General features: G+C 50.2%; 1 protein-coding gene across 1 annotated transcript in view; it reads left to right on the forward strand.

The window, feature by feature from the left end:
* The window catches only part of LOC110121656 (BOS complex subunit NOMO1), a 54,639-nt gene extending 32,690 nt beyond the window's left edge, over positions 1–21,949 (forward strand). The window contains exons 17-31 of the mRNA XM_070460914.1: positions 351–414; positions 977–1,072; positions 4,687–4,905; positions 4,995–5,077; positions 5,952–6,111; positions 6,478–6,604; positions 8,123–8,236; positions 9,120–9,247; positions 10,148–10,289; positions 14,631–14,714; positions 15,881–15,991; positions 16,950–17,051; positions 18,463–18,582; positions 20,823–20,915; positions 21,381–21,949. Coding sequence (XP_070317015.1) covers positions 351–414; positions 977–1,072; positions 4,687–4,905; positions 4,995–5,077; positions 5,952–6,111; positions 6,478–6,604; positions 8,123–8,236; positions 9,120–9,247; positions 10,148–10,289; positions 14,631–14,714; positions 15,881–15,991; positions 16,950–17,051; positions 18,463–18,582; positions 20,823–20,915; positions 21,381–21,512 — 1,775 coding nt within the window. The 3' untranslated portion in view covers positions 21,513–21,949. The remainder of the gene's footprint in view (positions 1–350; positions 415–976; positions 1,073–4,686; positions 4,906–4,994; positions 5,078–5,951; positions 6,112–6,477; positions 6,605–8,122; positions 8,237–9,119; positions 9,248–10,147; positions 10,290–14,630; positions 14,715–15,880; positions 15,992–16,949; positions 17,052–18,462; positions 18,583–20,822; positions 20,916–21,380) is intronic.
* The last annotated feature ends 715 nt before the right edge of the window (positions 21,950–22,664 follow it).

The raw sequence follows: 22,664 nt of genomic DNA on the forward strand, positions 1-22,664 counted from the left end.
ACAGTCTTTGGATCTTTAACAGGATCTGTTAAGTAGGAAATTCTCAGTCTGAATCCCAGTACAGATGTACTTCCTGTTCCTCCTCATGCATGTGTGTTAGCTTGGTCTGCACAGGCTGAACTACTGTGAGCTATTAAATGATGGAAAATGAAAATCTGGACCTGGTGGGCAGACCTTTGAGTGGGTGGGTCATTGGTAAGAAGCCGTCCGTAGGCAGTGGAAAATGCATTTCTGATCCGGTATGTGATATGTTAGGAAGGGGAGGCACCGCCTTGGGACTCCAGATGTTGGAATTGCTCAGTGGAATAGATGCTCTTCTCTGAAAATGACATTTGATTTCCTGGCTTCAGGTGTGTACAAGGTGACCCCTCGCTCCTGCCACCGGTTCGAACAAGCGTTCTACACCTATGACACGTAAGCCGGGTGCTGACCGCTCTTGTGGTGTCTGTGGAGGGGAGTGAGCGTGGATCTCTGCGACAGTTATTTCTGAGAACAAGGGGAGTTTTTGCATGTTTTCTGTAAGCAGTAAGGTTAGGCAGTGAAAAGAATTTGTAGATAAGGATTTTAAGACACTTGGGTAAATTACCGCAGAAGTGAAGATAGAGCTCTTCCCCAAGAATTCTGTAAACCCAGGATGGAAGGCTGTGGTTTTGATCTGGCTTGAATGTAACATCTGTTGAATCTTCCAGCCTCACTGATAGGAATTTCTCAAGCTCAAGTCTGCCATTTTTCCTGTTTTTACAAATGCTTGTGGGTTTCACTGGGAATTAGAGACGTAAAGTTTGGGAATGGAGAATCTGTTTACCCTTAAAGACACTTATATGTATTTCAGAAGTTTTTTCATGCCAAGCTAAGAGCAGTTTCACATAGTATATTTCAGGGTCAGGAAGGTCGCCCATAAAGGGCATTGTTTGTGATCCTTTGAGGACATCGAGGAGATGTTATGGTGTTTTCTTTCCACCTCTCTGATTTACAGGTCTTCACCCAGTATCTTGACATTGACAGCCATTCGCCACCACGTCCTTGGAACGATCACCACTGACAAGATGATGGATGTGACTGTGACAATCAAGTAAGGCTGGTGCTCCATGGTGGGCCGAGCGTGGGAGGGTGGGGGGCCAGACCATCTTCTCTCAGAGCTGCTCTGAAAACTATTTTTGATTTATTATCTCTAGGTATACATACAAATGGCCTTCCCTCTTATATGACATGGCCGTAAATTCACAACAGCTCTCCTTTCGTTTTATGATTCAGGAATTAACCGTGGATGAGGAAGAGCCTCCTGACAGCTCGTTTCAGTGCCTTAAATTTCTGCTTGAGCTCTTTACACTTCCTGTCTCTGCTAAGGGGAAAAAAAAATCTCTGGTTTGTTCACTGTATTTCAAGTGTTTTAGCAGATTCAAAAAAATTTGCTCATTTTTCTTTAGACCCTTTCTGGAAGGCTTGGGAAATAGAGATGACACCTTAGGTGAGAAGGACCGTGAGAGAAAGTGGATGAAAGGCACTCCCTCGCTGAGGGTCAGGTTTGCTTGCATGTCACCTTTGAGAGGAATTTTTGCCCTGTGGTGGCTGCATCTGACACCCTAATTTTCTCAAGATACGAAAGAGTTTTAACAGTATGACTACTTTTGTCAAAGAGAATGGATATCTGAGTAACTTTCTTCCAATTTACCTTATTTGAAGTTGCTTTTCCAGCCATGTCTCCATTTCTCTGTACACCTCCTGTTCACCCATCCATCTGTGAAGAAAATATTTATGGAGAATCCTCAGTGTTGTGTTAAGGCACTGGGCACAGGCCGCAGCCCCTGCCCTCGTGAAACTTACAGTCTCACGAGGGAGGCAGCTAGAAGTCCAGAGCTATAACACTGCAGCTGCGTTAAGTGCTTTGCACAGAACAGGCTTCCCTGATAGCTTAGTTGGTAAAGAATCTGCCTGCAGTGCTGGAGACCCTGGTTTGATTCCTGGGTTGGGAAGATCTGCTGGAGAAAGGATAGGCTACCCACTCCAGTATTCTTGGGCTTCCCTTGTGGCTTAGTTGGTGAGGAATCCGCCTGCAATACGGGAGACCTGGGTTTGATTCCTGGGTTGGGAAGATGCCCTGGAGAAGGGAATGGCCACCCACTCCAGTATTCTGGCCTGGAGAATTCCATGGACTGTGAAGTCCATGGGGTTGTAAAGAGTTGGACACAACTGAGTGACTTTCACTTTTTGGCTTCCCTGATAGCTCAATTGGTAAAGAATCTGCCTGCAGTGCAGGAGATCCTGGTTTGATTCTGGGTTGGGAAGATGCCCTGGAGGAAGGAGAGGCTACCCACTCCAATATTCTAGCCTGGAGAATTCCCTGGACTGTACAGTCCATGGGGTCGCAAAGCGTTGACACGACTGAGCGACTTTCACTTAAGTGCTTTGAATTTTTCCTTGTTGGAGGGATTGGAGTCCATGCAAGAGAGGTAGGCTGCTGGGGTCAGACCACGTTAAGGGTTTTAGCTTTGTCCCTGGATACTCTGACATAGTTCAAGTAGATGGATCATGCTTTTTGTTTGAAGAAAGTCCCCCTGGGTGCTGAGTAGAGAACAGATACAAGAGGCCCAGGAGTGGAAGTTGCCCAAGGCAGAGGGCAGAGAGCCCTGTAGGAGACCAGGTGAGGGGATGGGGGCTTCGTCCAGACGGTGGCAGTGGGTGGGGAGCAGTGGACAGATAGGAGGTCGTCGGGCAGGCTGAGTGGTGAGACATGGCAGCAGGCTGACCACGTGGGCTCAGGAAGGGAAGAATATCGGGGGCAGCTGTTGGTCTCTGACTTGATTATTGGGGTTCATATTCACCAGGGTGACCAGGTGGTGCCAGAGCAACACCTTTAAGTATTTTCCCGCCTGGAAAGTGTGAATTACTGGTATGACTAGGAATTCATATTTTTACCAGTAGTGAGTCCATGTTATATTGTTTTTGGTCTTCATCAAGTTTATTTTGGTAACCTCAGAAGAGATTTTGTTTTGTTGGTTTGTGCTGCGAGTTACATGAAATGCAGCTGGACATGGCCAGGGGCGGGGTCCTTACGGGGATCTTGTACTTCTCAGATCCAGCACTGGGCTCTGGTGGTCGCCCTCCATAAACCTCCTCTGTAGCCTTCCCTATTTCATATATGGCAGCTCCATCTTTCTCGTTGGTCCTTGGCAAAATCTTTTTTTCTCTTGCATTGCATACCTAGCCGATCCACCTGCAAATCCTGGGCTCTAAATCCATGGGAGTTGGTTCCAAGATCCCCTGTGGTTACCAGAATCTGCAGATGATCGAGTCCCTTATAAAGCAGAGTCCCTTTGCATATAACCTACGCACATCCTCCCCTGTGCTTTAAATATACTTTAAATCATCTCTGGGTTACTTACACTATCCAATACAATGTAAATGCTATGTAAATAGTTGTAAATACGATGTAAATGCTATGTAAATAGTTACCAGCATGTGGCAAATTCAAGTTCTACTTTTTGGAACTTTTTGGAATCCTCCCCCCCACACACACATTTTCCATCTGATTGGTTGAATCCTCAGATGTGGAACCTGTGGAAATGGAGGGCTGACTGTACGTCCGCCATCCGTTTCTTTCTTAGCACTTGGCCTCTATACTTTGGTTTGACCCACTGTTGTCTCTTGCCAGTTTTGTTGCTGTAGCTTCCTGTCTGACCTCTGTGTTTTGGCTCTTGCTTCATAATAGTGTTGTTCATATGGAATCAGAGTGATCTTAGGAGAGACCCTGTCATCTCTTTAAAACTTCACCTAGCCTGGGTCCAGCCATGGTTTGCAAAGCCGTTGTCTGGCCCCTGATCTGACTCTGCCTGGGTCCCTCTGTCCCCCTTCCCGGTCTGCTTGCTGTCCCGGGAGCATGGCCAGGGAGCTGCCTCCACGGCTCTGAGACTTTCTCACCTCTTGCCTGGGGCCTCCTCACCCGGAGCCTGTGGCTTGCTCTCTTCCTTCCTTCAAGTCGGCTTGGTGTCGCCTGATCAGAAAGGCCTGTGCTCAGTCGCTCAGTTGTATCTGAGTCTTTGTGACCCCATGGACTGTAGCCTGCCAGGCTCTTCTGTCCATGGAATTTTCCAGGCAAGAATACTGGAGTGGATTGCCATTCCTTCTCTGAGAAAGGCCTGAGTCCCTAATACAATATTGTCCCCCTCCTCCATCCCTGCCCGCCCAGCTCTCTCATCTTTCCACACTGCTTTATTTTTCTTTGCTGCACTTATCATTTCACATCATTTTTCTGTTGGTCGTCTGCCTCTTCCCACGAATGTGGATTCCACAGGTTAGGGGATGTTGTCTGTCACAGTCTCCCTAGCCCCTGATTCTCTTGCGGAGCACATTCTCAGTAAAGATGGAAAGAAAGATGGAAGATGGTAGTGTGGAAGGGACTCTACGTCCTTCGGGAAGTTGACAATTTCCTTCAAATCATAGTCAGTGATACTTCATCTCAGCCCAGATCTCCCAGATGCTTCCACATGGCGAAAAAGTTCAGTTTCCTGTTGTTGTTGTTTTTTTAACTGTTTATCCCAAACAGGGAAAGACTGTGCCACAGTTGGTGGCCTTATGAGGTGCTTGGCTTTTTTTTTTTAACTGATGGATCTCTGCTTGCAGAAGGGTCTGGTTTCCACCGACCTCAGGGGTCCCTGACTCCGTGTTCCGGGCTGCTCCTTTTTCCAGGTCTTCCATTGACAGCGAGCCCGCCCTGGTCCTCGGCCCCCTGAAGTCCGTGCAGGAGCTGCGGAGGGAGCAGCAGCTGGCCGAGATCGAGAGCCGCAGGCAAGAGCGGGAGAAGAGCGGCGGAGAGGCCGGCAGCGAGGGGAGGACCAAGCCCCCTGCGCAGGAGATGGTGGATGACTTGCAGGGCCCCTTCTCCTACGACTTTTCCTACTGGGCCCGGTAAGCGCCCTGCAGGGTCCCTCTGTTCGGATGTCCTTCCTTCTGGGGGGACAGGCCAGCCACTTTGAAGTGTGTCTTCATTATTTTAGGTCCGGAGAGAAGATCACTGTCACTCCTTCATCTAAAGAGCTGCTCTTTTATCCTCCTTCCATGGAAGCCACCATCAGTGGAGGTAAATGTCAGCTCAGCTAGCCGACGACACACCTTCATAACTTCTTTTCCCTGCCTTTAGGATTGTGTTCTGTGCTGTTTTAGAGTGAAGCCATCTTCGTAAGGCATCTTCAGTCCCTGTTGGCGCATAGGTGTTACTATTTGATGAGTGAGTGAATGAGTGAGAGGTCTAAATCAGTGAACGTAACTCTCACTGTTAGAATTGGGAATCTTTTTGAAGGACTTGCTTTTCCTTGATGTTATCAGGTTGACACCAGAAGGCAGATGAAAAGCAACAGCATCCACTGTCGAAACGTCTGAAATGTCTTCATGTATCTGAACTGTTAGGGATGTTTGTTTTGGGCTGGAGTGATGGAAGGGTCTTTTGGGGATGAGATAACCAGGAGCTGGTGGAATGTTTAGGCAGCTTTTGCCAGCATCGTGGGTTCAGTAAACCCTGACCATTTGTGGTTAGTAAACCCTGACCCGCTGGACAGCCACGCCCTTCAACACTCTCCGGCCCCGGCCCGGGGGGGTGTTGAAGGGCGTGGCTGTCCAGCGGGCGGCCTGTCTGGGGCTGCCTTCCAGGCTGGGTCCTCTGAGGTCTGGCCACGCAGGCTCTGACCTGCGGTACTGGCCTCTCACCTCACTTGTGGTCAGTGAGGGCTGAGGAACAGGAGCTGGGGAGAGCCAGCTTTGTTGGCTCCTCCTGCTAACTTTCCTGACAGTTTACCAGGGCCATTCGTAAATATTGAGAGGCTTGGACCACTCGAAGTTACTGAGGATTCTGAGACAGTCAAAAGCCTCACTGGAGTTAGCTTCGGATATCTCAGTTTTAGGCCCTTCTTTAATGGGAAGCCCCACTCTCTTCCTCTGTTTGTCTCTTTCCTGTGTAGAAAGCTGCCCAGGGAAGCTGATCGAGATCCAAGGGAAAGCAGGCTTGTTTCTAGAAGGCCAGATCCACCCAGAGTTGGAAGGAGTCGAGATCGTCATCAGTGAAAAAGGGGCAAGTTCACCCCTGATCACGGTCTTTACCGATGACAAAGGTGCCTATAGGTAAGCCGGTGACCAAGAACCAGTTGGTTAGGACCAGTCGGGGAGCCCATGCTGAGTCCGTAGCTCAGGCCGTAAAGAATCCACCTGCAATACAGGAGACCTGGGTTCGATCCCTGGGTTGGGAAGATCCACTGGAGGAGGGCACGGCAACCCACTCTTGCCTGGAGAATCCCATGACCAAAGGAGCCTGGTGGGCTACAGTTGATGGGGTCGCAGAGAGTCGGAACACAGCTGAGCAACTAACACTTCCACATTTTCAGTCGGGAAGCCCAGGAAAGAAGCTGGGGAGCCAGGTTTCCTGGGGCAGGTGATGCTTCCTCTAGGATTTGGAGCACGGCATCACCAGCGTTTCTTTCTTTTATTCAGCGTTGGGCCCTTGCACAGTGACCTGGAGTACACCGTGTCCTCGCAGAAGGAGGGCTATGTTTTGACTGCAGTGGAAGGAACCATAGGCGACTTTAAGGCTTATGCCTTGGCAGGCGTGAGCTTTGAGGTAACACCGTGTTCTTTTAAAAAGCAGTTTTATGGAGTATAACAACCATACAATAAACTGCACAGAAAGTGCATAATCTGAGTTTGGACACATGACAGCAGCTGTGAAAATACCACCACAGTCAAAACAGTGGGCACATCTGTCACCCCTCAAAATTTCCCCGCACCCTCAGTAGCCCCTCTCTCCTGGCCCTCCCCACCTTTCTGACCTGCCTTCTGTCACTGTAGATCAGTTTGCAGTTCTTAGAATTTTATATAATGGAATTATTCAGGCCATACTCTTTTTACTCTGCCTTCTTTCACTTGTAATTTCGGAGATCTGTTGACTTCAGCTTGTGTGCATACCTTCTGGGAAGCATCTTAAGCTTTCATCCTTGACTCTGTTCTCTGTCAAAGGACACAGAATGTTCCTAGAGTGGAGTTGATGTCTTTCTCTCTTCCCTCCCTCCTTCTTGGGAAGAAGCATGCTATGTGATGGCCAGAGTCTGGAGACCCTTGAGGATGAATGTTGTCAACATCAAGGCCAAAAGAGGAGAAACATCCCATCACTTTAATAAATTAAAATTCTGCATTGCAGAATGCCTTTTAAAACAAATGGAAAGATAGTCCAACTGAAGAGAAATATCTGTTCCATAAATAACAACCCCAGTTTACAAGGTCTCCTAAAACCAATAAGAAAAAGACAAGCCAACAGAGAAAAGGCAAATCAAGGACATGAAAGGCCATTCACAGAAGTCATCCAGGTCACTCATAAACACACAGGAAACACTTGACTTTGATAGTGACTGGGCAAACGCAAAGGAAGTTACCATCAAAACACTGGGTTTGAGGTTATAGTTGTAATAATGAAGACAACATCCATTTTTTGGGCAAGCTTGTGTTTTCCCATGCATAGGTAATTTAGGAGCTGGAAATGTTTACAGCCACCCTGGAGTTCAGTTCAGGGGTTTCTTTCTGGATTTCAAGTGCACACATCCACGAAGTCATTTCTACTCCTAGGAATTGACTGTTTGGAAAAGGAAAAACTTAATTGTGCAAAGATGCACACACTTGGGGACTTTCGCTTCGTCCCTTCTTTTCCATCACAAAGCTCAGAGACTGGCCGGTGTGCCGTGGTTTGCCAACCTCTGATTTAGAATGAGACACAGCTCTTCCGAAACAGTGAGGCCGATTGGTGGGAACTGGTGGATGAAGGCAGCGGGGAGAACAGCTGAGGCCAGAGAAAGCGACTTGCAGTTATAGGACCGAATGGTTCGGGGTCCCTCCTCCACCCCACCCCCAGCTAGTCACTTACGAAATCCATCAGCAGTAGATTTGTGTGGTCACAGAGAGTTCTGGAAGGCTGCACAGCAGACTGTTTATGCTGGTTACCTTGGGGGAGGAGAGGAGACCTTCTGACCTCCTCCGCGGGCCCCAGAGAATGACAATAAAAGAAAAACTAGCCGCTGAGAATGACTTGTTGACACCTTCGCGGGTTGTGTGAGTTAACCCTGCCCTGGGGTTCCTTTCTCACCCCCAGATAAAAGCTGAAGACGACCAGCCCCTCCCTGGGGTCCTCTTATCCCTCAGCGGCGGCGTGTTCCGTTCCAACCTCCTGACTCAGGACAACGGTGTCCTGACCTTCTCAAACCTGGTAAGGCGCCCACTACTGCACCGCCTGCCCGGCTGCCCCGTGCACGCGCGAGGATGCGGCGGCCGTGACTTGTGTATTACTTGACAATGTGAGAACAGAAAACCATTGTGGACTGCCTCACGTTTCTTCGGGGACCAGCTGTAATTAAGGATGGATCTCACTAGAACCTAATGCTGCTGATGCGTGTTCCCTTCCGCACAGACGTCTTGTTTTCTGGTCACCCACTTGTCACTGAGACAATGTAATTAATTACCCTGGCCCCAGCGGCTCCTGTCTTAGGTGTCCCTTTGTTTTACCACAGGATCTCGTTGTTTATAATGCCAATTCTTGTTCAGGGGGTGAGCTTGTGTTTCTTCTGCAAAGCACACTCCGTGTGGTGGGTGGACAGCACCCATTTTCCACTGAGGATGTAGTCTGAGGCCCTGAATGGTGGACGCGTCATTTGGTCATCTTGTCAACCCTGGGAATAAAGTGACCATTCCCGGGATGTGACCATCAGGCAGTGAGGTGCAGCCAAAAGATCCCAGATTGGGACATGAAGCACGCCCACCTTCGAATCTTTCCTCTGCTGCTTACTTGCTGTGTTGTCTCAGGCTAGCTACTTGACCTCGCTGAGCTTTAGTTGCTTCATTCATAAAATTCAAGTATGATTTCTACCTTGCAGAGGTACTGTAGGCGCGCAGTAATAACAGCTGCTGTTAGAATGGTAATTGGTGTCACTGTAATGATTTATTGTAGAGTTAGTTGCCATCTCCGTGTGTCTGGGAAGCCCTGGGGCTCTTGGGGCCTCATTCAGCCTCATTCCTGCCTGACTTGAGCTGCTCCCTCTAATGCCGCCCCTCGACTTGCAGCAGGGGCTCACCTCGTGTTTGTGTCTTGGCAGAGCCCTGGCCAGTACTACTTCAAGCCCATGATGAAGGAATTCCGGTTTGAGCCGTCCTCGCAGATGATAGAGGTGCAGGAGGGGCAGAACCTGAAGATCACCATCACAGGCTACCGCACGGCCTACAGGTGGGCTGCCCCTCTCCCGTCCGCCCCGGGCTGGGCCGTGGGATCGCTCACACTCATTTCTCTTGGAACCCATCCCAGTCTTCAGGTTGATTCTGTTTGGAAGACAAGAGCCATGAGACACGAGTCCACAGGTTCCCGACTGCCACCCTTTTCTCCTAATATCGCCCATAAATGATTTAGTCACAAAGCTCCTCTTCTGAAATTGGCCCGTGAGAACCTACTGAGTTCCTAAAAGTTTTTATTTTTTTTAAAACATTTGAAACATGAATTAGATTTTGGAAAGGAGGAAATGCAGTCACTTGAGCAAAACTTGGAAATGTTGAAAAGGAGATATTCAGTGTAGAGTTTCCCTTCTGTCCTGGCCTCCCAGCCACCTAGGTGTTCCAGCGTTTCTGAGTACATCCAGAGATGGTTTATTCACATAAGTATTTATAATTATAGACACACACATATGTATAGAAGCACTTCAAGGTTGATTAATCAGAAGGAACAGGTTTAGAAAAATGGACCATTTTCAATTGAATATAAAAATAGAATGAAAGGGGAAGTGATTTATTTTCATTTTATTGGATGCTTCATTATTTAAAGTTTAACAAAAAATACAATAAAGCGGAATGAAAGAAAGTTTAGCCTTTTTAAATTATGATTTTCTGGAGCATCACTTAGACTGTGTGAGAAGAGGAATTGATGATAGGAATGGCCTGAGCCCTCTGGCAGGAAGGCTCAGCTTGCAGGTGACACAGCCAGAAGTGAGTCGTCTGGGTCATTTGGGGTACAGTCCTCCACTGAGCTATTTTGCATCGTAAATTGTTGGTAAATGCCGGACACTGTCCCTGGAATCTTGTGTGTGCATCAGAAAGCCCTGAGAATGCCATGTTCTGTTTCTTCTCTCGTCTCTAGTTGCTATGGTACAGTTTCTTCCTTAAACGGAGAACCAGAACAGGGTGTTGCCGTGGAAGCAGTGGGCCAGAGCGACTGCAGTATTTATGGAGAAGACACCGTGACGGACGAGGAAGGGAAGTTCAGGTTACGTGGATTGCTGGTGAGCCTTTGGATGTGTTTCGTTAGTGGAGTTTTTCATACTGCGTTCAGCAGTGTCTGGGTTCAGTGGTGCCCCCGAGACGGCTAGGAATGAGGGCAAGAGGGTTGAGAGGGGGCATAGGGCTTTGAAACTTCCCAATCCCTATCTTAACTGACATACTCAACACTTATGTAGCTGACATACTGGGTTGCGGTTTTATGGCAAAATACAGGTAGAAAACCATGGGTTTGGTGCATCTTTTGCCTAGAACAGGTTGTCTAGCTTAGGTCAGCCTCTCAAATCAGGTACCTGTGGGGCTCGAAGACAAGTGTGAAAGGTTGGAGTGGACTGGGTGCCCGTCGGGAGCAGTGTGGACTGTGGACCGTGGACAGGTCGTGGCCCACGAGAAGGGGCGACTGCCACGCAGCTCTAGCTCTTCGTAGCCACGTGGGAAGACAACTCAGGGTTGCCAGATGATGAGAGTTTGTAAAAGAGAAGTCAGAAATTCACATTTCCATGTGACAACTCCTGATTTTTAGGTATTAACCACTAATTTAAAAAAAATAGGGGCTTCCCTGATAGCTCAGATAGTAAAGAATCTGTCCACAATGCCGGAGCCTGGGGTTTGATCCCTGGGTCAGGAAGATCCCCTGGAGAAGGGAATGGCTACTGACTCCAGTATTCGTGTCTGGAAAATTCCATGGACAGACAGGAGCCATGCAACCATGGGGTCGCAAAGAGTTGGACACAGCTGAGCAACTAACACTTTACTTGGGCCATGCTGTCCTTTCCCAAAGTTAAGAAGACCATGTCCCATGTTCAGGCATCCCCACTCACTGATACTGGGAAGTCAGAGCAGGAGGATGCTGGGTGAGCGAGGAGCATTCAAGCCAAAGGAGGAAGGCAGGCTTGGGGGTGTCTCCTGGGGCCATGCTGAGGACTGGAGAATGTCTGTTCTCATGGGCCAGCTGAATGGGCTTGCTTTGGGGTCCGGTCAGCCTTACTGCGATGCTCCCTTCTCCACCTCCTCTGTCCTCAGTGAGGCCCTGCCGGCTCCATTAGCACTGATGTTAATTCATTAGCATTTGCAGTGTGTGTGGAGTCGTCCCCTTGTGGCCGCCGACCCCTTCCATGGAAAAGGCCTCAGACGCTGGAAGAATAGCCTTGGACGCAGAGCGTGCTGTCATGCTGCTATCGGGACATGTTCCCAGGGCCCCAGGGCGCTCTCTCCTGTCCCCCAGGCCTGCTTCCCTTCCGTGGCAGTGGTTCCAGAGAGAGCAGGGTGGAGTGGCCACGTGGATATCCCCCACCCCCAGGCCGGCTGCAGCCAGGACCCGGGAGAGGCGACGGGTCCTTAGATCCAGGCCTCTGTCGCATGTGTCCTTGCAGATGCAGACTTTGACCCTGCGTCCTTCGTGGCCTTTCTGCCTGGGTTTGAACCCTGCCTCTCATTTCTTAGCTGTGTGAGTTCAGGCAGGTGTCCCATGCTTTCTGTGTCCATTTCATCACCTGTAAAGTGCCAGTGAGGATCACGGCTGCCTTACAGGTTGGCTGTCAGTATGAAGTGAGTTAATTAATACACATGGAGTGGTGCCTGGCGCACTGACTCCACAGGTGGTTAGAAGCAAGGACGGACCACTCCTTTCCCGAGGTGGGGTCCTCACCTGAACTGCCGGCTTGGGTGATTGTGGGCAGCTTTCCTCGGTCCGAGTCACAGCAGAAGGTAGGCATGGGGGCGTGTGTGCCCCTCGGTCTGCCTTCCTTTTGGGTGGACCCAGTGTTCCTGGCTTGTCTCCCTCTTACAGTTGCAAGAATTCAGATTCTGCATCACCATGGTGATTCCCCCTTGGAGTCTTACTGGCCCGTACGTATTTTTCTTTTTTAAAATTGGGGTATAGGTGCATTACAATGTTGTGTTAGTTTCTGCTCTGCAACAGCGTGAATCAGCTCTATGTATACATATACCCCCTCCTCCCTCTTGAGCCTCCCTCCCACCCCCACCCTGCCCCACCCCCATCCCACCCCTCTAGGTCATCTCAGAGCCCTGAACTAGTCCCTGCGCTATACAGCCGTTTCCCATTAGCGATCCTCTTACACATGGAGTGTATATGTGCCAGACATGTGTTTCTAAACTCACCAACTTAACACATTTTATTTAACTAAACCAAATATAGTTTCCTTCTCCACCTTGATAGATTCATGTTTTAATTAATGCTCCCTCACACCCTCCTCCTCGTAATAGGTGTTAATTCATTAGTGCTTTCAATGCTGCGTGGAGTCGCCCCCTTGTGGCAGCCACACGTGCCGGGCCTTCCACGTGCCGGGCCTCAGATGCTGGAGGAATGACTGGCCTTAAGACGGTTCTCATCAAAGGTTTGGGATTGCGTTTGTCAGGCTCCTAGGGGACACCAGGCTAGAGAGCCCTGGTTGAAGATTTCCTCAGGATTTTGCCCTCTAGGAGAATGCATTTCTGCAGTTGATCTTTCTGGGCAGTGTACTTGGTGAGGCATTTGGGTGAGAAGCTGCCTGAATCTTGCTGCCAGAGGCTGAAGGTGAAACGCTGAGTCAGCGGCCAGGAGCGAGGAGCTGGGTGGTTGGGGTGGGCTCCTGCCCTGCTGGGAGTGAGGGGGCAGTGCCCGCGGTCCCGTCTCCAGCAGGGCTGTCTCTCCTTTTTTTCACACCTTGCTACCGTTTTCCGAGGTGCAAATAGCTGTTGCTAATAGCTGTTTTGAACAAGCTCAGTGCAGCCAGTCCTCACTGAGCTATAAAGTGAATTAATTTGCCTATTGGTGATCATAAATTTGAATTTTCTCGATTTTAAAAAAAATAATAGCTTTACTGTCTGTGTAAAGGTTCTGTGTGCTCATTATAAAATAGTTCAAAGCAATACACTGAAAAGGACAAAATTTTGAAAAGGGAAAAAGGAGATCACCCTTACACTCCCCCTGGAAGGACTCATGGTTATTATAGAGGGAATGTTGTTTAAGTTTCTGCTCTGCTCACACACAGAGAAGGTCACAGTGCATGTGATTTTAGGAAACCGTGACGTGTAGTCCTCGCTAATGTGCAAATCAGCAGTTACAGTCTCAGGGTTGTCCCCTCTTGGATACACACAGTCACCTTTGAACTCGGCCCCTGGCTCTAGATGTTCATTCATGCGTCATCAGATTTGGTGTGCAGTTGGTGATCAGAAGTTGGTTATTTTAGAAGTTCTTTAAACCCTGCTAGTGTCAGTGATCTTCATCTTTTGGGGAAAGATGAAGATCTTTTGTTTTAATAAATGTGTAAGAAAAAAAAGTTCAGAAGTTGACAAATGGTGGTTTCATTTAGACTATTAAAGCCTTTCGTAAAGCTGCATTTTATCTGATATGCAACCTTCTGAGAAATTTTCCTTTGAACTCATATATCTTTCTCTGTCAGAGTTGTCACTAGCCCACCCTGCAGTATATAAAACAAAAAACTTTATTTCTTCAAGGCAGTTTGTTGTTGTTGCTTGTTGTTTAGTCATTGAACTATATCCTACTCTTTTGTGACCCCATGGACTGTAGCCGGCCAGGCTCTTTTGTCCATGGGATTTCCCAGGAAAGAATACTGGAGTTGGTTGCCATTTCCTTCTTCAGGACATCTTCCATACCCAGGGATCGAACCCATGTCTCCTGCATTGTCAGGCGGATTCTTTACCACTGAGCCACCAGGAAAGCCCTTTGAGGCAGTTTACTTTCCTCTATTGGAAACTGTCATAATGTGCTGGCTTAGAACAAAATGCTTTACAGCGGTCTGCTAAAAAATGATTTGAGTAAATAATGTATATCCTTCATGTGTGCAATGTCAACAAAAAAAAAGTTTTTTAGAATAGTGAATTTTGTTTGGGTAAACATCACATGTCCCTATACATTTGAGGAATAGAATAAAATGTATAAAGAAGAAATCTGTTGTAAAAAAGGAAAAATCTCAAATCCCACTTCCCAGAAATAATACCCCTTTGGGAGTGCCATTCCAGACACCACTCAATACCTACATACAGGTGGAGGGGAGGGAGGGACAGCAAAAAAGAATAATTTTATCTTATTTATTAAGCAAGAATAAGCTTATCTTATTTGGAATTTTGAAATCAGAAACCACATTTAATTTTCCTTGGGTAGAAGAAGCCGAATATAGTTTGAAGGAATTGTAAAACTTCAGAAAAAGGTTTCTACATTAGGGTGCTTTTTCAAGGCACTGTTAAGAAGGGTGATAGGCCTGGGAACCAAGGTGGGACAGAAACTCGTCCACCGGATGGGGGCCTGCAGGCAGAGCAGGCTCCAACCAGGTCTCATGTGACAAGCCCTTTTCCAGATAAGTGACTCCTGCATTTGTTTGCAGCCAGGCTGTGTGTACCATGTTCAGCTCAAGGCAGAAGGCAACGACCACATCGAACGAGCCCTCCCCCACCACCGGGTCATTGTGGTAAGACATGGAATTCTTCAGCAGAATCACTGCATGATTGCATCTCTGATCAAAAATCCTTCAGCGTTCCTCTGGCTGGCTGCCTTTCATCTGGTGGGGGCGGGGGGGACATTACATCCTAATTAAGGGTCCTCTCAGAATAGTGTCATCTTTACAAGCAGTGTCTTCTGTGGGCTTTTAATGAACAGCAGCGCTGTCTTGCATCCAGAGCAGAAATCTGAGCTGTTGTTTCCCCACTTCCCCTGCTAGCTCTGATCATTATTCTACAAGTTGAGGATCTTAAGGCCTAAGTAGCATTTTAGATCAAGCGAGGGTAATAAAGGGAACATGGGCTTCATCAGTGACAGGGCCACTGATGTTTCTTATCTTCAGGTGACCTTGTTTTTCCCACCAAGGAGAGTCTTGATCTTTAAGCTCATGACTCAGCTAACTGATCCCTAAAGAGGCAGCCCTCCAGGTCATAGGAAGTGTCCCTGGCATCATTTGCAGTGAAGGTTTTTCCCATGGAATAAGTCTCATTTGCTAGACCAAAGGATTTGGGGCCAGACAAGAAGCCTTTGGTGGCTTTATTAGGTGGCATTAGGGATAAAAATTACGATGGGTCCAGAGGCTGGTGGGTCATTCAGGATTTTTGGCCTAGACAGTTAGTTTTCCTGATGTCTTTATGGCATTTGGCATTTTAAGTGGTTGTGATGGCTGCATCTTATTTTATATTTTTCTGCCACTGGGGATTCAGATCACGATCCCAGGCAGTCATGTGGACTACAGCCCCACAGATGAAAAGGTGACTAACGGGGGCACATGCCCACCCCAGGGGGTATGGGGGAGCTGGGGCTTGACTCCTGCCAATTCCTGCCAGGCAAGAACATCCTCCTCTTTTTTCAAGAGGCGCTGGGAAATCTGGCTCTTTTAGTATGAAAATATTGATAAGTTATTAAAACTTAAGGAAAAAAGTACTGTGTTTGTCAAACAGCATGTCCATGGCCAGGTGTCGCCTGTCTCCTCTCAATTTGGGACCTTAGACTCAGGCTGCTCCAACAGCAAGCTTTGCTCCCTGAATGCGAAGGGAAGTCGCTGGGAAATAGAGCTCCGGGGACGTCACCTGCCGGAGCAGAGGCCCTCCTCTTCCAGCCTCCTTGGCCCCAGCTTGCTTTCTCTCTTCCCAGGTCGGGAATAATGACATCGATGATGTGAACATCATAGTTTTCCGGCAGATAAATCAATTCGACTTAAGTGGAAATGTGATCACTTCCTCTGAGTATCTTCCTACATTATGGGTAAGGCCAGCTGTTGATGGTTAACATGGTCTGTTCTTTCTGGCTTCGAGACAAGAGGGAGCAGGATATCCAGGCCTGGCTAGCGCTTGCTTTAGCTGAGGATTGAGGTTGAGATTAAGAATCTTCAGTCCCAGCATGTATCTGGTGGGATGACTGCTGATTGCTGGAGAAAAACACGGTCTGGTTTCAGATGACAGTTTTGCCAGCCTTGTGTATCTTTAAAAGCATCACAGTAGAAACCTCAGTGTGATCTGGGGTCTAAAGCAGAGAGATGGTTTTAGGGCAAAGCACCTGGTCACTTTCTAAATTCTCTGCAAGGTGTGGTTGGCAGGCAGTGAGCTCAGAGTCAGACGGTGGTGGGAACAGGCAGCGAACCTGGGCTAGAGAGAAAGAAAAGGCCACCAACAGAACACTAAAGTGCTTTTGGAAGCAGCCAGGAACCTGTGCAAAATGGGAATGTGTTTGGAGTTTAGGGAACAGCTGTGGGGTGGGTGACAGTACATGGTGGGGGCACACCAAGTGAACAAGGCTGGCGGTGATGACATTAGGTGACCAGGCTCTCTGGGTCTCCATGGGGACAACAGTGATGCCCGTTTGGGAGTCAGGGTTGGTGACGATGTACGTGAAGTGCCTGCCCCATGCCCAGCATGTTACAGATATGTTAGAAGCTGTTCTCTTCAATGTTACCACTACACTAACAGGTTTTTACTATTTTGAGCATTAACGTAAGTTGTCAGAATCTTAAATTTAAAAATTTTAACATTGTGACAACTGTCACATCACTGGTGCCTCAGATGCATTAGGAACGGCCCGTCGCGGGAGGATGGTTACCCTTTGAAAGATCTATGTTTCCAGAGTTCCTCTCCTCCAAGAGAGAAGCCATCACAAGGTGTCGAAAATGTGGTGTTTATCACGTTGGAGTTTTAAAAGCACTCCCTGTTTTGTCTCTGCTCTCCAGGTGAAGCTTTACAAAAGCGACAACCTCGACAACCCGATCCAGACGGTGTCCCTGGGCCAGTCCCTCTTCTTCCACTTCCCGCCCCTGCTCAGGGATGGCCAGGTGAGCCCGCTCCACTCTGCGCCGTCTTTGCTGGGATGACTCCCCTTTTCCGCTGAAGGAACTCAGTTTCCCCATTTTCCCCTCATGCCACCTTGCTGACTCAGTTGAATCAGAGGAGGTGGGGCTCTCTAGGGATTTTTTGTTTCCAGAATTAGCTCTTTTTCTGTTATAAAAATAATACACACTCATCATGGCAGGAGATCGGGGAAGGGGATGGAAATCAGACATAATCCCGTCATCCAGAAGCAACCACTGTTAACATGTCGATAGGTTTCCTTTTGACCTTTTTTGACGCGTGTGCATGTGTGTATAAATATAAAAACACACATGTATTTGTTTTAGTAATACAAAGCTGGGACTGTTTTGTACATTTTCTTGTAATCTGTGCTTTTCAGTGAAGACTTTATCAGCCGTACTTTCTCATGCATGATATTTAATGACTGCACAAGAGACCGTGATAGAGAAAATACCATAATCTATTTAACCAAGGCCGTCATCACTTACTGATGACGGGATGTTTGCCATCAGCTCTGAGTGCACAGAGCCAACTCTTGTGGCTGCCATGGTGGCAGCAAACTTCGCAGAGAACTTGGTTCCTCTTGGGGACTTAGCCTGAGAGCATGAGTGCTCAGCCTGTGTGGTTCCTCCCCTGGCTTCCTGCCACCCGCCACAGGGACGATCCTCTGGCCCTTCTCGGTGTGAAGTGGCCATGAAATAGCACGCAGGCTGTGACAGAGTCTGGGGCCTCCTCGCCACTGCTCCAGGTGCCCTTAGTAATCGAGCCACTTCCAGCAACACAGCAGTGTGGACCCAGGCTCCCCAGGGCTCGCAGCCTGCTCGGGACCTTACCAGCTGAGTGACCCTGGGCATGTCACGCTTCCCTTCTTCAGGCCTCTCCCCCGTCTGTGAAACGGGGCAGTAGTCCCGATCTCGTCAGTGGTTGAGAGCATGCGCCTAATGTGCTCACAGCTCTGGGCCCCTGGCTGGGGCTCAGCACGCAGGCCTGTGACCACACCTCTGCGGACACGCTGCGTTCTTAGAACTTACCAGCTAATGAGCCAATTAAGAATCGTCCCTTGGAAGTCAGCCTTGAATCGATTCGTCAGAACTGTGTTTGTAGTCAGGTTCTCTAAGGACCACGTAGGTGCCCTGGTTGGATACACTTACAAAGACGAGCTGCGGGCTCCGAGCGCCTGTTTGGAGACGGCAGCGTTGCGCGGCTGACCCTGCTGGACTGGCCCGCCGAGGCCGCCACGTGCACGTTAGTGACCTAGGCGTGGAGGTGTAAACTTGGGGGTTTCTAAAGGAAACACAGAGTCCTTTCCATCACAGTCATGCATTAGGAGTTAGTTTTCGTTTACTTTGCCCCAACTGCCCTTTGTAAACACAGCTCCTCCCTCCTTGCGCACAGAATTACGTGGTACTTCTGGACTCCACGCTGCCCAGGTCCCAGTACGACTTTGTCCTGCCGCAGGTGTCCTTCACGGCAGCGGGCTACCACAAACACATCACCCTGGTCTTCAGCCCTACGGTAAGGAGAAGGGAAGGGAGCTTCCGGGCGTGGAGGGTGAAGTGGCTCCAAGGTGCCACCGAGTGCTTTTCAGACCCCCGTCCTGTGTGGGAAGTTGGTGGGAGTCTCTTCCCTGCGGCAGAGAGAAGGTGGGAGGCTTGTGCCTAGGGGAGCCTGGACTTGGACGTGGCCCTTCTGCTGGTTTCTGGCTCGAGCTCGGTGACTTGGCCTCCACGATCTTACCCTGAGTGAAGGGCTCCTCCTGTGACCCCAGGAGGAAGCACTTCTCTTCACCTCAGCAGAGACTGAGGAAGTGACAGACGGGCACATCGGGAACTGTTTGTCTCTGTGTGGAGGCGCACGCATCCCCAGGGGGAGCAGTGCCTCCGCGGAGGGCACTAGGGCTGCAGCCTGGACGTCCGGCAGGGCACCTCCCGGCTCTGGGGAGCGCGTGGGCAGCCCAGGATGGAGGTGCCGCCTGCTGGGGTACCTGCTGCCAGGGGTGAGGTCCCACTTCTGAGGCCGTGGGAGCAGAGCCACGTGCCGGGGAGGGACGGCCTGGTGGGTCCTCATCCCAGTCGTTTGTGGGGAGGTGCCACTCTTCCATCCTTCCGGTGGGTCAGGAGGACTGAGCGGCTTACCTGGGGGTGCTCGGCCGAGCCAGGCTCGTCACGTCCCAGCCGCCTGCCGGGTGGCTCGGCACCATACCTTACGAGGGTCGTCAGGGCGCTTCACTGCATCCCGTGCTGAATGCCAGTACCGACAGCCACATTCCTCACGTGTCACCCGGTATTTCACGCGCTGCTAACCACTCCACACGCCTCCTCGTTCCCCACAGTAGGTGCTGTTCGTATTATCGCCGTTTTATAGTTGAGTCAACCGAGCCTTAACGTGACGGCCGAAGGTCACACGGGAGGACCTGGAGCCTGGGCTGCGGTCCTCAAAGCTTCGCCTCATAGCTGCTCTGCCTCCCCGACTCCAGCTTGCTCTTAAGGGTTTACTTTGATGGAAAACGCTTTGGGATCGAAGACAAGTCAAAAAATGTGGGGGCAGGCAGTTGGGGATCCTGCCGCTATTCTTCTGTGTATTAAGGGAGCGTCTCGCTCCGGCTGTTGTCTCGGGTCAGAGGCCCTGTGGTCCTTCTCCTTCCTGCGTGTCCTCAGATGCTTTGATCTTGGGACCTCTTTACACTGTTAAATTAGTTGTGAATCTCAAAGATCTTTGGTTTGTGTGGGTTTTATGTATATCTATCATATTAGAAATGAAAACTGAGACATGCTGAAAACACAAGCACCCACAGGCCACACGTCCCGTTACCTGTCAGAGTGAGGACATCGTCACGTTGCAGCCTCTGGGAAGGTCCCTGTCCTGCTGTAGGAACGTGAGAAACTGGCAGGTCGTCCTTTCACAGTGTGATGAGAAGTGTGGACTGTGCGAATCTCCTTAAAGAGGCCCGCGGGCTGTGCCTTGAGAACAGCGCTGCGGCCTGTTAACCTGTTTCATCATCAGCCGAAAGTTACTCATTTGTTTCCATTGTCGCAGTGGAGTGAGCTAGTTGGGGTATAGGTTCGTTTGCCATTATAGAGACCCAGCACTTCGGGGCTTCAGCAGGAGGGCAGGGTCTATCTTACGTTGACCTTGCGGGGGTCGTGTGAAAGCTCCTAGGTGTCGGGCTCCTCCTCTCCGTGGTTCTGCCGTCCTCCAGCACGTCGCCCTTCCCGGAGTGGCACAGTTGGCTGGGGCTGTGCAGTCAGCAACGAGGAAGGTCCACCCAGGGTCCAGCCTGGCCTCCCCTGGAAGGAGGGGTGAACGGCCCCGGGTCCCCAGCACTGCCTCGCCGCCTCCATGCGTGTGACCTCTGCACTTGCTTGGTGCCCACTGTGTCCCCGAGTCTGGAGCTGTGGGTTCTCGATGCCTCCTTACAGGAGAGTCCCTGTGTGCGGCCGGGGCTCAGCAAAATGAGACCCTCACACGTTTCAACCGCAGGGGTCCCCTGCCGCCCGCGGCTCTCTGCCTCCTCAGTGTGGACAGTGAAGGGTCTGGGGGTGAGGAGCACCTTGTTCCTGGAAGCTTCAGAGAGCAAGCGAGGGGAGTTCATGCGGCAGAGGACTCACCTGAGATTTAGTTGTGTCGCTTCAGCTCCTCCCTTTGGGTACTGAGCGTCTGGGCCTTGTGGGTGCTCGGGGTCTGGAGGAGGCCGGGCAGGCCTGGGCTGTGGATGGGGCGCTGGTCCGGGGTGACGGTGCTCTGGGTATTCACAGAGGAAGCTGCCCGAGCAGGACATCGCCCAGGGATCGTACATCGCCCTGCCCCTGACGCTGCTCGTCCTGCTGGCCGGCTACAACCACGACAAGGTAGGGGCCCCGATGCTCCAGGCAGCAGACAGAGGTGACCGCACTTCACGATAATGATTTCGTAGCTAGGGCCAGTCCGACTCTTGAAACCTTGTGGACTGTAGCCCACCAGGCTCCTCTGTCCATGGGGTTTTCCAGGCAAGAATACTGGAGTGGGTTGCTATTTCCTTCTCCAGGGGATCTTCCTGACCCAGGGACAGAACTCCAGTCTCTCTAGGTCAAGACCAATTCCAAGGCCTCCTTTCAAGGCTAGAAGCCTCTTGTATCCCTCCTAACCCTTAACCATGAAGTGTCTGGTAATCTCTCTAGTACAAAGACCTGTGCTCGATTGGCCTGAGAGCACAGAGCGGGTGGTGGTGGGCCTGGGGGCAGGGGTGCTGGGGCAGGTCGGGGGCGGGGACTTCGATGTCCCGCTGGACAGATGTCCTCCAGAGCCCCCCTCTCTCATACCCTCTTTCTTCCCAGCTCATCCCCTTGCTGCTGCAGCTGACAAGCCGCCTGCAGGGAGTCCGAGCCCTTGGCCAGACAGCCTCTGACAACAGCGGCCCGGAAGACGCGAAGAGACAAGCCAAGAAACAGAAGACAAGGCGGACGTGAGGGGTGTCCCTCGGGACAGGCCCTGGAGTGGAGGACGCGTGTGACTCTTGTCATCAGCTCCGCGGGTGCAGCCACCCGTCAGCTTCCCCTCCCCGGCCCCGACGTGACACCATGAAGGGACCCTCCTGTCACTCTGCAGAGCACGATTGATTTTCTGAGTCGAAGATAATTTATTATTTTTACTTTTGTCACAGAAGTGTTTAAGCTGTGCTGGTGGTGTGTGAATGTTATCCTGAGTCTTCCAGCTTCATTTGCAAAAAGAATTCCAGTCAGTGGGGGTCTTGACTCCCAAATCAAGCTCCTGTTGGACTGATCTTCCCCTTAACGCCCCTATGTGTCTGAGGTCCCTGCTGGAAACCGCACAGCCTGTGTGTACTCCTAGGACGGTGTGTTATGCGGTAAAAAATCAATAAAACGGCCCACTTGTTTGTGTTGTAGCTCATCTTGGGTGCAGTCCTTGGAGGACCCTGGCCTAATGCTGGGGTCACAATCGAGCCGCCTGGAGGGACACGTGGGTCCCGAGTGAAGGCAAGATGACACGTGGCCGCTGGCTTTTGGCCTCAGTGATAGGAAAACAGGAGAGGTGGTGGGGGGTGATGGTGTGAAGACCCCTGCCTTGTCTGAAGGAGCCCGAGAGGCCCCCCGCTATGCTGTGGGATCACACGTTCACTTCTCTAGAGAAGCCGGAAAAACTGAGTTTTATGTGAACTCTTCCAAGTTTTAAATGTTAGCGACAAATTCAGTTTGTAACTTCTGGTGAAACAAAATGCATACATAGGCTGTGTGAAGCTTGAAGGCTGCCAGTTTGCATAAGGGATCCACAGGAATTCTCAGCATTTGAACAGCATTAATTTCTTTCTTACGGGAAGTAATTAAGTTACATTGGAAGCAGGGACGTCCAGCCATCCAACGCTTATTGAGCCCCACGTGTGACAGGCACCGGGGCTATGAGACGAGCAGAACAGACAACAGTGTAATCTTCAGGAGCTGGATGAGGACGAACCCCGCCCCGTTTTGTTCCTTGTGTCCCTAGCGTTCCACATGGAGTGGGCACTTTAGAAGGAACGAAGGAATGAATGCATGCGTGGACATGGACATGTGGCACCTGCTCTCAGAGCTCACGACCCATCCATCGTTGGGTGGAAGACAAGC

Source organism: Odocoileus virginianus, chromosome 33, assembly GCF_023699985.2.
Source record: "Odocoileus virginianus isolate 20LAN1187 ecotype Illinois chromosome 33, Ovbor_1.2, whole genome shotgun sequence".
NCBI lineage: Eukaryota > Metazoa > Chordata > Mammalia > Artiodactyla > Cervidae > Odocoileus > Odocoileus virginianus.